This window comes from Chlorocebus sabaeus, chromosome 21, assembly GCF_047675955.1.
Source record: "Chlorocebus sabaeus isolate Y175 chromosome 21, mChlSab1.0.hap1, whole genome shotgun sequence".
Classification (NCBI taxonomy): Eukaryota; Metazoa; Chordata; class Mammalia; order Primates; family Cercopithecidae; genus Chlorocebus; species Chlorocebus sabaeus.
Window position 1 is genome coordinate 84,030,647 of NC_132924.1, and position 15,217 is coordinate 84,045,863.

The following is a 15,217-nucleotide window of genomic DNA, read 5'->3' on the forward strand; positions in this document are numbered from 1 at the left end:
GCTAAGAGATCCAGAGAATCAAGCAATTGCCTTGTGATTTTAATCAACGCTGACATCAAGGTAGAAAGTTCACCCTCCTCCTGCCCCCGAATCTCAATTTTTACAACATTTATTTGTAAATTCAGCTGAATTCTCTGAAAAAGTACTTCCAGGCTACTTTTTGCCTTGTCTATATAATCATAATGACTGTGACTATAAATAACATAACTACTTTTATCTGAGTCATTTAAAATAACAAATAAAAGTATCATGCATGTCATAAACAAGGATACAACTCTTTCTACAAGAAGCTAGATATTATTTTCTCAAGAGAAAAACACTTTGACCAGTGGTTTGAGTCAGATTATCCCCCTTTAGTCTATTCTCCAAGCAGTAGAAAGAGTGATTCTTTAAAAATGCCAATCAGATCATACTGCTCCATGGCTCACCATCCTTCTAAAATGAATCCAAAGTCCTTTCTAGGACCCACAAGGCTCTGAAAACCTCTCAGATCTATTCTTACTTCAGTTTCCCTCCTTCAGTAAAGTCCCAACCATGCTGGCTTCTTGTACTTCCTTGAACTCAGATATCCATCTTAGGTTTGCATTTGTTATTCCTTTGGTTTGAACTCTCCCTTCCTCAGACATTAGTATGACTCTTTCCCTGCCGTCCTTAATTTATGAGTCTCTTCAAACATCTTTTTGTTATGGAAGTTTTCATTGAACATCTTACAGCCCCAGATCTTTACTATCTCTCTCTAAGCCCTTTTCTACTTTATTTTTCTTCATAGCACGTCTTACCCATGACATTGCATTATGTCTTATATATTTGTTTATTGTCTGCTTCTAACCACTAGAATGTAAGCATCATGAGGGCAGGGACACTGTCTCTTGTGTTCATTTATGTCTTTCCAGTATTTAGACCACGTGCTTATTAAATGAATGGCACTAAGGTCTATGGTCAGTGAACTGATTAAATGAAATTTAAACTGATCACCCAAAAGTAATTTCAAAATTTGTGTTAAAATGTTTTACCCTGTAAATCTGAAGTCCAAAATTTCCCCATTGCACTTGACCTTTAAACTAATTTTCTCTAAAACGGGTTTTCATGCTGTGTTGATGAGAGTATAAATGTAGACAAACCGCTTGAGAGGAAAATTTGGCAGCATATACTGGAACTAAAAATAACAACCACAAAAACAACAACAACAACAAACTTGAACCAATATTTCCACTTTTAGGTATCTATTCTACAAAAATAAATACACAAGTGTACAAAGGTATGTATGCAAGGATGTTCATTAAGGCATTTTGAGTTTTATATGCTTGTGTTATTTCCGTAATTTAAAACAAATCTTTAGAAGAAGTTGATTTTCCCCAGACAGTAATGTCAGAGCAACTCTAGGGAGAGCATATTACAGTTTTATTGAAACGTTTTAAAAGGTAACGCTGAGCAAAGTGACTGCTAATTGTAATGCCCCATTCTGGGATGTCTCATCTTATCTGTCATACCAACAAGCCCTTACCAACAGGTTCCTTATAAGTACAAGGTGTGCAGCAGATGACTGCTCTACCTAGACACAGCTGACAGGACCAGGGAAGGATGCCTACCCCAAAGGCAGTCGATCAACTGGTTGACCAGTCGTCTGTCAGGTGGACAGGTCCCAGATCTAAATCTCAAAGGGCGACACTCAGACTTCTCTCAGGTAATTTAGAGATGAGGCACATCCAAGTAGTCACCAATTGGTGGTGGAGCAAAAGCCAGCCAAAACACAGATAGGTAAAGGCAATGTGCAAAGGGGGATGAAAGTGACAGAAAATGGAAGTCCTGCAACACTGTCATTCCCATTCTGCAGTAAAGATAGGCTGAGCCTTGGCTCCTACTGCCCTACTTCCCCCGATACCCTTAAGTGCTCTTTAAGCTATATTTCACTACATAGCTACTTTTGCTACCTAAAGGAGTATAACTACCAGAATATTAAATGGAAGGTTCTATTACTCCTTCGATTAATCCTTCAATGGGTCTAACCTCAAATACTACTGAAACCTACAGTAAGTATAAATAAGTCCTAAAAAATAAGACTGTTTCCTTGATCATTTTATGAAATATCAAATTCTTTCCAAGAAAATATTTTAGTTTAGCTCACCAACTAGGTAATCCAGTAATATCCAGAGGAAAGATGAGACTAAAAAATTCACATCACAGACCAGAGCACCTTGCCTGTCACAAGTCAGGGGACCAGTAGACTAATGGCTTTTAGTAGTCAACAGCATATTTTTATAATTTTTTAATATACTCTGGCATTTAAAAAAAATGAGTCACAGAGAAAAGAAGTAAGCGCATCAGTAAATAATATTCTATTCCCTAAATACCCCTTAGCATTTGACACTGTTAGAAAATCATTATAGGAATATATGTATTCAATTATTAATATAAAATCCAGGAAGCCAAGGATCTTCAGGTGCCAAAGTTTCAAAGGGAAAGAAGTTTTTAATTTTCTTTAAAAACATCAAACACTGAAAAATGATTATTTTTTGAATCAATTATCAAATAGTTTTAGAGCCCACACAGTTGGAAGGTCCTTTATTCATGTTTTTCATTGTTCCATGATAGAGGTGTACCAAAGGAGGACAGAGAGAGCCACATGACCCTGGTGTCAATTTGCAGACTTTGCACGTGGACTGCAGCAGTGGAAAGAGAGGGTGTAGATCTTTCACATTATCCAACTCCTGTTCCCTCGATTCCCAGCCTTGCATCATTAACCCTTGCTCTGGCTCTGGTTCTGCTGTAAACCCAATATTTACATGTGCTGAGGAAAGCAACTTGTACTTTTTCCTCAGAAAGGTCTGTTGTAGGATTTCTGATTACACAAAGCTTTTTATGTCTGATCAAGCTTTGCAGTTTCACATTGTTGACTGTTCAGCTAGTGACCAATAATGACCCATCTGAGTTAAAAGCTGTGTTGTCTTTGGATTATAATATAAAATGGATCCCTTGGTATTCCTAATCCTGCTAGATTGCTTTATGTAGATGAAATTTTTGCCTGCTTTGGTGCCACATTCTTTTGGGTTTTAAAAATAGCTTTATTAAGATACAATTCATATAACATAGAATTTATCCATTTAAAATGTACAGCTCAATGTTTTTAGTATAGTATATTCGCAGAGTTGTGTAATCATCACCACAATCTAATTTTAGGACATTTTCATACTCCCCCAAAACAATAAAAACCTTATACTCATTCGCAGTAACTCTCACTCCCCCTCTTCCATGCCTCTGAGAATCACGAATCTATTTCTGTTTCTAGGAATCTGCCTATTCTGGACCTTTCATATAAATGGAATCATACATGTGTGGTCTTCTGTGACTGGCTTCCTTCGCTTCGGATAATGTTTTCAAGGGTTGCTGACATTCTTTGAATGGGCTTTGCATCATATCTATACACTGTTTTTCAAATTCTAAAAGTGTATTTTGGATATTTGTGATGTATATCAAATGGCTTTCTAAATGTACTGCTCTTCCCAGTTTCTGCCACAAAGCAAAAGGCTGGATAGGCTCTTGGAAAAAAAAAAAAAAAAGTCACCAACTTCGTCTAGTTTAGAACATACATTCTGTAAGAAATGATAACTACGTTATTTTATACTAATAGACTTAGACCTGACTAAATCATAGCATTATATATCCTCCCCCAAATGCTCGCTCCATTAAAATAATCAAAATCAAATAACCTCTTATAACTCAAAATATAAACAACCCAATACAAAATGTGCAAATAATCTGAATAGTTATTTCACGCAAAAAGAGACATGAATGGAAAGTATGCACATGAACAGATACTCAATATCACTAGCCTTCAGAGAAATGCAATTCAAAATCACAATGAGATTCTATTTCTCACCCACTAGAATGTCTATAATAAAAAATATTCACAATACCAAGTGCTGGCAAGGATGTAAAAAAACTAGATTCCTTATGCATTGCTGGCAGAACATGAAATGATACAGTCACTTTCTAAAATAGTTTGGCAGTTTCTTAAAATGTTAAACATGAACCTACCATAACACTCAGCATCCCACAGATACAGTTGTCCCTCTGTATTTGTGAGAGATTCGTTCCCACAAATATAGATACCAAAATCCCCCCCCCCCGATACCAAAATCCACAGATGCTCAAGTTTCTTACATAAAATGATGTAGTATTTGCATATAACTATGCACAGCTCCCATATCCTTTAAATTATCTGTAGGTTACTTATTCCTAATACAATATAAATACTATATAAATATTTGTTTTACCACATTGTTTAGGGAACAATGATAAGAAAGTCTGTATTTTTTTTTTTTTTTTTTCAGCACAGACACAACGATCCTTTGTTTTCTCTCTCTCTCTCTGGATATTTTCCATCTTCAGTTGGTTGAAACCAGGGATGCAGAACCCATGGATACAGAGGGCCAACTGTATACTCAGTAGAAATGAGAAAATATTTCCACTGAAAGACCCAGATGTTCATACAATATGTATAACATCTGGTATAACCAGATGTTATATCAATACCTATAGAATTACTCATAATATCCCCACACTGGAAACAATCCTAATATGCATCAAGTTGCGAATGGATAAACAAAATGTGGTAAATCTATAAAATAGATTCTACTCAGGAATAAAAATAAACTCTAATAACATGCACAATATAGAGAAACCTAAAAAACATTGTTAGCAACAACAGCAAAAAAACACAGACACCAAAGACTGTATATTGTATAATTCCATTTAAATAAAATTTCTGGAGAAGGCTAAACTCTAGAGATTGAAATCAGACCTGTGGCTGTCTGGGGTTGGGAGTTAAAGCAGGAGTTTAGTGCAAATGGACAAGAGAGAACTTTTGAGGGTAACAGGTAAGAGAAGTGTTCAAAAACTAGATTGTTGTGGGGGTTGCACAATTGTATAAATTTATACTAAAACTCATTGAACTGTATATTTTAAATGGGTGAATTGTATGGTAAATAAATTATACCCCAAAAAATTTTTAAAAGAGCTTCATTGACATCATGTAGGCTACTAATGAGCACTCAGTCCTGATGCGGAAATTGTTGCTATGAATTTCTACATCAATAAGTTCTCAAATTGTTTGGTATCAGGACTCCTTCACATTTTAGAAAATAATTGAGAATCTCAAAAAACTTTTATTTATGTGACTACTATTTACCAGTAATTACCACATTAGAAATTAAAATAGAAAATTGTTTTAAAATTTCATTTATTGATTCAATTTCAAATACCAATAATAAACCCTTACGTTAACAAAAAGAATAGAATTTAAATAAAAATTATAGTTCTTTTCCAAAAGCAAACAATAAACAGTAAAAATAATGATTTTTCAAAATATTTTTGAAAATATTTTTAGTTTCTGGCTTAATAGAAAAAAGCTGAATTCTCATATCTGCTCCTGCATTCAATCAATTCGAATATTATGCATCTGGAAAACTCCACTGTACACTCACAAGAGAATGAGAGTGAAAAAAGGCAAGTAACACCTTCGTATTATTAGGAAAGTAGTTTTAATCTCATAGACCCCCAAAGAGTCTTAGGGATCCCCTGGAATCCTCTGGCCATGCTGTGAAAAGTGCTGGCCTAAAATCTGCTCTAAAACTGATTGAGGTTCATTTTAGTGAGATTAATTAATACACACTATCATTAATACAAATACTTTAGGATCAAGTTTTTTTTAAGAAAATAGGGTCAGAAAACTTCCTGAATGTAGTACTCAAAGCATTTTGGTTACCACAATGTATAGGCCTGGCTACAACGTGTTTAAAGAAAACGATCACAACGAGACAGATCATGCCACACAGTATTTACTTGCTGAACGTCAACAATTTCTCTTGATTTATCAGCAAGTGCAATAAATACAACAATACTAAAGGTTGCTTTAGGACACCTGATTGTTACAATCTTATCATCTAAAGCTTTCATTCTTGTCACTGATTCAGAAGTTTCTGTTTCAAATCCTTTTCATTTTCTCCCATCTCTATGAGTACAAAAGAGTCCTCTTAGTTTCTGCATTTGCTTCTAAAATAATTAAATGTTCTTGATTTTTTTTAAATGAACCTTAACATCATAATCTTAAAATAGTAATGCTACTTTTAATATCTGATCAATAATGATTTAATGATCATTTTAGAATACACTGTTCATTTAAATTAATATTTATCCTATACTTCACAATTAAAGAATAACAATATGATCAGTAAGTTTATGTATTCCTTACAACCTGAAAGGTTAACGATGCTCACTAAAGATGTACCAGCTCATTTGGAATGTCTCCAAAACTTTGGTCCTCTTTGACTTGAGATGTATTTCCCAAGTCATGTAGATATCAGAACTCTAGATATTTAAAATTTGAACTCAGAAACAACAGTAAATACTTACCTGACAATATCGCCTTCAAGAGCAATGACTCTCTTAATGATCTTCTGTTCTGGGTTTTTAGGTGACCTAGAACAAGAAGATAACGTTATACAATCAGTTATGTCTATGTTGTTTTAGGAAGATGAAAAGAAATTCTACAACAAAATAGGCTATATTAAAGTCTTTACAGATTCCATTGCACTCCACGACATGACATCAGTCTCACCCGGGTTCCAAGTGATGGGAAGTGACTACTGAAGTAATTCTCATTTTTAATAAACTCTTGGGGGGGCGGGGGGAGCCATGTTGAAACTTTACAAAAATAAAAACTACAGAGGAATAAAAAATTTTCCTATTAAGGAATAAAGTTTATTATTAAATTATTATTGTTGTTAAAGATAGGTTTTGATAGGGTTTGCCTCTGTGTCCCCACCCACGTCTAAGTTTGAATGGTAATCCCCATGTGTAGAGGGACGGGACCTGGTGGGAAGTGACTGGATTATGGGGTTGGTTTCCCTCAATGGTTTATGAGTGTGGCACTTTCCCTTCGCTTGCTCGCTCTCTCTCCTGCCACCATGAGAACATGTGCCTCACTTCCCCGTATTCTTCTGCTATGATTGCAAGTTTTCTGAGGCCTTCGCAGCCATGTGGAAATGAGTCAATTAAACCTCTCTTTTTAAATAAATTATCCAGTCTCAGGTAGTATCTTTATAGCAGTGTGAGAACTACACAAGTACTTAGAGGAAAGAGGATTAGTACATAAGAAAATGCTTACATATTTCTTTAAAATGATAACATCAGTTTTTTTTAAATTGCATTTAAAATTAAGAAAGGAGTTTTATTTAAATCCCATAAAAACACTGAAGATGTGAGGCATTTTCTTTAAAAAATAAAGAATTAGAGAACTTTTTGAAACTACATTTGGGTTTAGCCATTTGATGATTATAGAATTCAGAGTGCTAAAACAGAGCTACTGACAGTTAAAATAAATGGACAGGTTTTGATATACTTAATACAGACATCATTTATTTCAAGCTACTTGATTATGGTAAATTTTCACTTACAGTAATACTATTTACTCTAAATAAATCTCTGCCTCTCCTGGTATATATACCCTATGCACTTCCTTTCCACACTGTGATAGGATTCATCTATGAGGTCAATAGTTTATGGTAAAACTGATGGTGCATCACTTTTGAGATTATGTTATAAAACAGACTTACAGGCTCTCCCTCTTTCTCTCCTTCTCGCTCTCCCCTCCTTCCTTCCTCTTTCTATTTTTTCCTCTCAAGTCTCTTTCATGGATCACTCTAGAAGTCTGGTCTGTCCTGAGCAGCCTAAGGAGAGACTCATGTGGTGAAGAAGGAAGGTCGGCTAACAGTTACATTAGTGAGCTTCAAAGCAGATACTTCAGTCAAGTCTTCAGAGACTGTGGCTCTGGTCAACAGCTTGACTGCAAATTCGTGAGAGACCCTGAGTCAGAACTACACAGCTAAGGTGCTTCTGGTTTCCTCACCCTCAGAAAATATGTGAGATAACAAACGTTTGTTGTTTTAAGATGCTAGACATTGGGGTAATTAGTCATGCAGCAATGGGTAACTCTATCTTAATATGGTCAATTTCCTGCCAATAACATTTTAAGGCTTTTAACAGACCCAGTTCAAGAAACATCTCATATATCACATAAATGATCATTTAATATGTGTTTCAAAATCACGCATAGATAAAAATATTTTAAATTCAAGTCACATTTTGAATTGAAGTACTTTTTAAAATGAATGTAAATGCGCAAAAGCTGAAAAGATCAAATATATTCAAACTGTACATTTCATCAAAGGAAATGTGTACTTTCAATAAGATTTATATTTCACAATGTCTTGCAGAGAACATGAAATCATGTAAGCTAGTTGCATTTATGTGTAACAATTAGTTTCACAGTTTTTCACTAACTTAATTTTTTTATTTTAAAATGAAATTTGATCAGAGTTTTGATTGGCCTCGTCCTTTTATTACATCAAGTAAATATTATGTTTCTACATCGTTCATGTCATTAATGTACAGCTGAAGTGAGGGGTATGCACACATTCAAGCTAATGAAATTAAAGTACTCTCTGCAGGGTTACTCATAGACCTTTTAGAAAAGTGCCCCTCCCATGTCTCCTATTTTAAAAACTAGGAAAAGCATAAAATATTATTCAGCCTCAGTGGTCATCAAATAATTGCATGTTATAATAATGGGATATTAAAACACTTCCTTACTATGTTGACAAAGATGTACTACTACCAATAAAAATAAATTGTTGTTGGGGGATTAGGGACATTGATATTCTACATATAAAGTATTTGGTCACATAACATGCCTTTCTATAAGACAATATCAAGATTTTATATTCTTTTAAACATAATAATGACACTTCTAGAAATTTACCCTAATGAGATGATTATGAATGTATGCAAAATTTTGGCTACATGGATAGTTAAAGCATTACTGTCTATTTTAAAAAAGAGAAAAATTCAACAAGAGCAGACAGGTTAAATAAACCATAGTCCACTCACATAATAAAATACTTTGCAGTCATTAAAAATAATGTTAGAGAAGAATATTTAGTGATATGGAACTATCAACAGAATGTATGGATTGAAACTGTATGTTAGAAAATATTTTTTGTGGCATGACTTCACATCTGTAATAGCAGAAAGAGAAATCTGCATTCATTTTTACTGGGAACTGATCAAGAAGATTCTAAAACAAAAGGAAAAGTTCTGTGTGGATAAAAGCTTTCATACCCAGATTTTGGGTCCAGATTCTTGGGATATCCTTTAGCGGATGACAACTATTTGTGTTACATGACATTACCCAAGAAGAAATACTCTAAGATAGGGTATAAGACCTGAACTAATTATCAAATTTACTGCCTAATATTGAGGTGAGATTAGCATTAATGAAATAATATAAAAAGCAACCTGTATCAGCGTAAAAAATATTTTATGCCAACAATGTTTAAGCTTTTGAGATTCTTGAAAGGTATTCTATATTTTAAAATAATCTATATTTTAAGATCATGAGGCAAAATAGAGTATGCAAAGGGAGCTATCTATATCATTAAAGTCTTACAAATTACTACTTCAAATATGTCTATAAATTTTAATGTAATATTAAACTCATGAATCTAATCAAATAATTTCAAAATGAAAAAAGCTATTATTAACATTAATTCCATTACTGCTTAAAATCTATATCTATATTTTAATCATTAGGCTGTTGAATGCATGACTTTGATGTAAGTAGAAGTGGTCAGAGAGTTATTACAGATTTACATCATGAAACTTATTAAACTTCTCTTTGTCTTAATTTTCTTGGCCACTTGCCTATCTCCTAGAAAATGTCAAGAATAACAAGTGAAGGATTATGCTTTACTTGAGGAATACAATGTATGCTCCCCAATAAATGCTAAAATTTACATTTAAATTTGTAAGTTTAGTGTTTTCATAATAAGCAATGTTTTACAATATTTATTTCTGGGATGTGGATTTTAAACATTCTGTTTTATGCTTACAATATCATTGGGCCAGATTTCTCCAGAGACTTGGAGGAGGAGCCTAAAATTGTTTCTTTACTGCATGAGTCTTAGCAGCTCTGTGAGGTATGGCAGAGAATGTCTCTAACCAGAACGGTTGCAGGTCAAGGAGTGGGGTCTAATGTAGATATAATAGAATTTCCAGTCTCTCTCACTAATTTTGTGTTCTTTTATGTTCCCAAAAGGTTATAATTTTCACCCTGCTGAGAGCACTTGAAAGCTACTTTGGCATACTCAAGAGATCCTTCTTGTATTGTGGGGATGGAGCGATTAGCATATGTCCCACCTTCTCTTTTCCTGACCACCCCCACCCTGATCCTGGTGTCACACAGATACCTTAACCCTAGGTCTAAGCATTCTCTTCTCCCATTTATGATAAAATTGTAAAACCTCCCTCTGTGACTTGGGTAGATTTTTATATTCATACAGTTCAGAATTGGCCCAGATTATCACAGAATTAGAAGTAACCTTAGCCACAATCTAATGCAAACACTGACCCCTTAAAAATACCACCAGGTACCGGACACTATTTGCATTGCATATATCCCAGTGAGGTCTAAATCTAATGCTTTATTATTGAGGTGAAAGGAAAAACTAATATTCTAGGGATGCCTCCTATTACAAGAGGACATTTTTCACTATCCTAAAGGATAAAGCATGCATTAAGCCACATAACTTTACATCATTATAATTTTAAAAATGTATGTTTTTCTATTCTTTTATCATGAAAATAAGTAGAACGAAAAGTCCACTCAACACAATGATAAAAAGTATTATCAAATGATAGCTTATCACTTCCTTTCCCTGTTACATTTGAAAAATGTTGCCAGAGTTTAGCATGGTTTTCACAGTGGCTAGAGCTAAAAGGCTTTGGAGTATATCTAGCTCTTCCTCTGCCACTTTTAATCTTTCTCATTCTCTATTACCCAAATTTTCCACTTGGTGACCATGTGATGGTCCTCCTGTGCCCTGCAAATCCATGGACTGGAGAAAAATGGAAACACAGTCTTGCTGTTACTAGTCCTCTCTGCTGTAAGTGAACTGCTCCCTCTAGGCAAGCTACATAACCTATCTGGGTCTCATTTTCAGGAAGATAAGATTAGATCAGAAACCCTAAACCAGTAGTCAGACCATCATATCTGGCTTATAGAAGTATTTTATTTGATTCATGCATTTTAAAAAATATCTTGAGCTAGCTAAGCAAATAGGAGACGTCATATAAATTTATTTCTCTTGAAAAAATAGGTAGATCTGGCAACCCAAGTAGCACATTCTTGCATGAGAAAAGTCCACTGGAGGCTGGGTGCGGTGGCACATGCCTGTAATCCCAGCAGTTTAGAAGAATAAGGAGGATGGATGGCTTGAGCCCAGAAGTTCGAGACCAGCCTTGGGCAACATGGCGAAACCCTGTCTCTACAAAAAATACAAAATTACCCAGGCACGCTGACATACATCTGTAGTCCCAGTTACTGAGGAGGCTGGGTTAGGTGGATTGTTTGAGTCCAGAGAGTGGAGGCTGCAGTGAGCCATGTTGACGCCAATGCACTCCAGCTCGGGCAACAGAATGAGACCCTGTCTCAAAAAAAAGTCCATTGGAACTGAGAAGCAGATGATTTGCCAGTCCCGCCAGCTTGTTTCACAAACGTGTAGTACCTGAGGGCATGAGTCTAGAAATCTTGAAAAATTTTCCTAGCTAGAGCATCATGTAAATAGTGAGAAAAAACACATAAAAGCTCTAGCAGGAATTCTAGCATGTTGTAGGTACTCAGTAAATTGTAGACATCCCTTCCTATAATAAATTCATAAAGGAGATCAATTAACTGGGTCTAAGACAAGAGTTCCAATCCTTTTTGAAGACTTACATGGATAGACTATTTTTTAAACCCTCTAATGAAACAATTTTCAGGTTCTGTTGCATTGGAGAACAAGAAAAGCATTGTAAAGGTTTGGTCAAATTTTATTACATAATTAGCTAAAGAAACACCAAAACTAAATATAACTGAATCCATATTGAAAAGTACAGGTTTATTTTAAATTAGGTAGGTATTATCTGTAAAATCAAGATCGAAATAAATAATTTTTAGTTTTGGATTCTGTACACTTGCTTCACTATCAGTAGTGTGAACTTTGTACATATTGCCCCATTTTTAATGATTCATTTTTAAAATTCAATACAGTTTCATGAGTTAGTACTCTCAAAATTTTTATGTAGGTCAGTAGTAGTTCAGCTACCTTTATCTCCTTGTTGACTTCTCTTTGTATCATGTAAATCTTCTAAAATTAAACAAAAGAAACTATAGACTTTAGTTGTTCTTTGGATTCACTCTTGAAATCCTCTCAAGCACAGAGCTTATAACTTCAGATGTAATTTCAGAAAATGATATATGTATATACAATCCCTAACAATCACTTTTGCCCTGATATCCCAGAGAATGCTCCCAACCAAGAGCCTCATTACTGGCAAAATGACGTACAGATGAGGTGGCAAGAACCCATGTTAATGTTTCGAATTTGTCTTACTTTCTAGAAGGGGAAGGAAAGATCGTGGGAAGGGAACCCTCAGGCAGGGGAAGAAGATTTTTATGTGTATAGAAAACTTTAATGAAAATAGAGTCAAATTTCAAGCTATGCGACTTACACAGTCTCATTTTGTGGGGTGGGGATGGAATAAGAAAGGATGGTTTATCTACATTGGCCATTCTCTCAGAGCATACCCTACCTGACTCAGGCTGCTAAGCAGCAATAGAATCTTTCAGGACATTGGAGAGATTCCACTTGGGTTTCTAGTGACCTAGGAATGCAGCAGCAGAAACATCACCTTTATGTTTCAGATTTATCTTCTACCAATTCCTTACACAGGAAAATGTATTTTAACAGTACTGATGAAACAAAAAAAGAATGAACTTTAAAGAATTCAATTGCTGTTTATTGATAAAAAGTGTTCTTGGTTAAATGTAAGAATTATTTCACTTTCATCAAATGTGATTAGGAAAAATTTAATAAGCAAATAGTGACAACTAGTCTTATTAGTGAATCAGCCTTGATTATGTAAAATCAATTAAATTTGTATTTATGACTCTAACTTCTATAATTGAAAAGAGCTGTGCAATTGAGTATTTTTGATACTGAAAAACAAATGCCTTCATTTAACTATGAAAAATTTAAGGAATTTAGTATAATCATAACAATAAATTAATTTCCAACAATGTTTGTTAACTAAAGCATTTCAAAACACAGATCGTGCAATCTTCAGGTATTTAATATAATTAAAATTTACCTCGCTGTCTAGAATAATTTGTATATAAATGAATATATACAGCACAGAAACAATATATAGCACATATGTAAAATGTGTGTGTGTGCGCGCCCATGTATTCTACTGTGTAATATGGAGTTACGGCTTTTAAAGGAACTTTTGATCTATAAAGAAACTTCTGGTCATGAAAATTACATTACCTATTTTGTAAACCTTGATTTTTATATATTGAATATGCTTAAAGTTGAACATATCTGTGGAAATGAAGGACATGAATGCTAACATAAATTTACATACCGACTATTCTTTCAATACAGATTCCCAAATGCAGACCTTCATACAGAAGCACCACATTCTGTTCCCAAAGATGGACATGCACTCAGAAACATTCTTCCCCCTTAGTCAAGCTAGGTTTTAACCCCCATCCAAACTATCTCACTAAGTATGGCTTTGCATGGAATACCCCTTAAGGTCATGGAATCAAACAAAATTAACTGCTCTTCAAAGGAATAAATCCATCAATCTAGACTCATAACCCTGACACTTCAGTTAAGCTAACCAGCTTTAGACGTTTGGTTTCCGTCAGGCTGGGAAACAGTACCACATATTTTTGGTAGGTCTGAAGGATATTCATACCACAAAACACCCTGAAAGAGCAAGCTATTTGTATTTTCTACATCAGACCATATCCATTGCCATCAATATGACACAGAGAAGGTAAACCAACTGAATTGCAGAATGAATACTAGTCTACAAGGACTGAGGTTAGGACCTTTAAGTCATTGTCCATGCAAAATATTAGAAGTACCTGTAGCCACTTGGAGAATATTATTGGAAGAATGGCACAAGGGTCAGCTTGTGCCCAACACAGCTTACTCGCCAGTTTCCCATGATGTTGGTGATACTGGAGGGTATGAGATGACTAGCTTAGGGTAGAAAGCATCTTGGTAAAAGTGAAAGAAGTAAGCACAAGGCTAGTCTTGAGCATTTTACTGAGAGCATTTTATGGTTACCATATGATACTTTTTCAGGGCCAGGAAAGACACAGATGGGAATGGAGACACTTCAGTGGTTGCCAGCACTGGGGATTGCAAGTAAAGGAACCTTTACAGCCGAGAATCAGACAGGCTGACATGCCATCCCATGGATGCCAGCAAGGAAAGGTGTCCATCAAGGTGCAGGATCCCTCCACTGATGCCATCACACTATAAATTTCTGGAGCTTAGATGTTGTTCTGACAAGATAAAGAACTATAAATAGACTTAATTTGTCTCGAATTGCCTCAGAAAGCTCTTACGTTTACCCTGAATTGAAAAGCATTGTTTGCAATAGGACACTTAAGACTTGCTTGCAATAGGACACTTAAAATCAGCAAAGGCAAAATAAAGTTATATATTTTTGCATACCTGATTTTTATAGCCTGAAAATTTGTATCCATTCCATTGTCTTTACTCTATTGCATATGTCTTTTTATTAATATGCTTTCTAGTGACAACTGAGATATGCATTATTAATGTTTAAACTGTGCTACTGGATTCAAAATTTCCTAGTAAAACTGAGTTAGGTGTACGTGTGGGGAGAGGTAAGATGCCACATAATCAATGATACTATTCAAATTTCTCAAAAATGCTCACTCTCCTGGAGAATGTTGACAGTGTGGCGGTTAGAACACAAGTAGAGGCCGGGCGCGGTGGCTCACGCCTGTAATCCCAGCACTTTGGGAGGCCGAGGCGGGCGGATCACAAGGTCAGGAGATCGAGACCATGGTGAAACCCCGTCTCTACAAAAAATAGAAAAAATTAGCCGGGCGCGGTGGCAGGCGCCTGTAGTCCCAGCTACTTGGGAGGCTGAGGCAGGAGAATGGCGTGAACCCGGGAGGCGGAGCTTGCAGTGAGCCGAGATTGCGCCACTGCACTCCAGCCTGGGCGACAGAGCTAGACTCCGTCTCAAAAAAAAAAAAAAAAAAAAAAAAGAACACAAGTAGAATATGAAG

The 15,217-nt window shown here is 35.3% G+C and overlaps 1 protein-coding gene across 4 annotated transcripts in view; it reads right to left on the reverse strand.

The window, feature by feature from the left end:
- The window catches only part of IMMP2L (inner mitochondrial membrane peptidase subunit 2), an 878,275-nt gene that overhangs the window by 288,142 nt on the left and 574,916 nt on the right, over window positions 1-15,217 (reverse strand). For 3 of the 4 annotated variants that reach the window (XM_073009282.1, XM_007982612.3, XM_038004317.2), the window contains exon 5: window positions 6,412-6,477. In XM_073009282.1, coding sequence (XP_072865383.1) covers window positions 6,412-6,477 — 66 coding nt within the window. Of the gene's footprint in view, window positions 1-5,222; window positions 6,011-6,411; window positions 6,478-15,217 lie in introns of those variants that run through there. The other variant, XM_073009281.1, reaches the window with a different exon arrangement.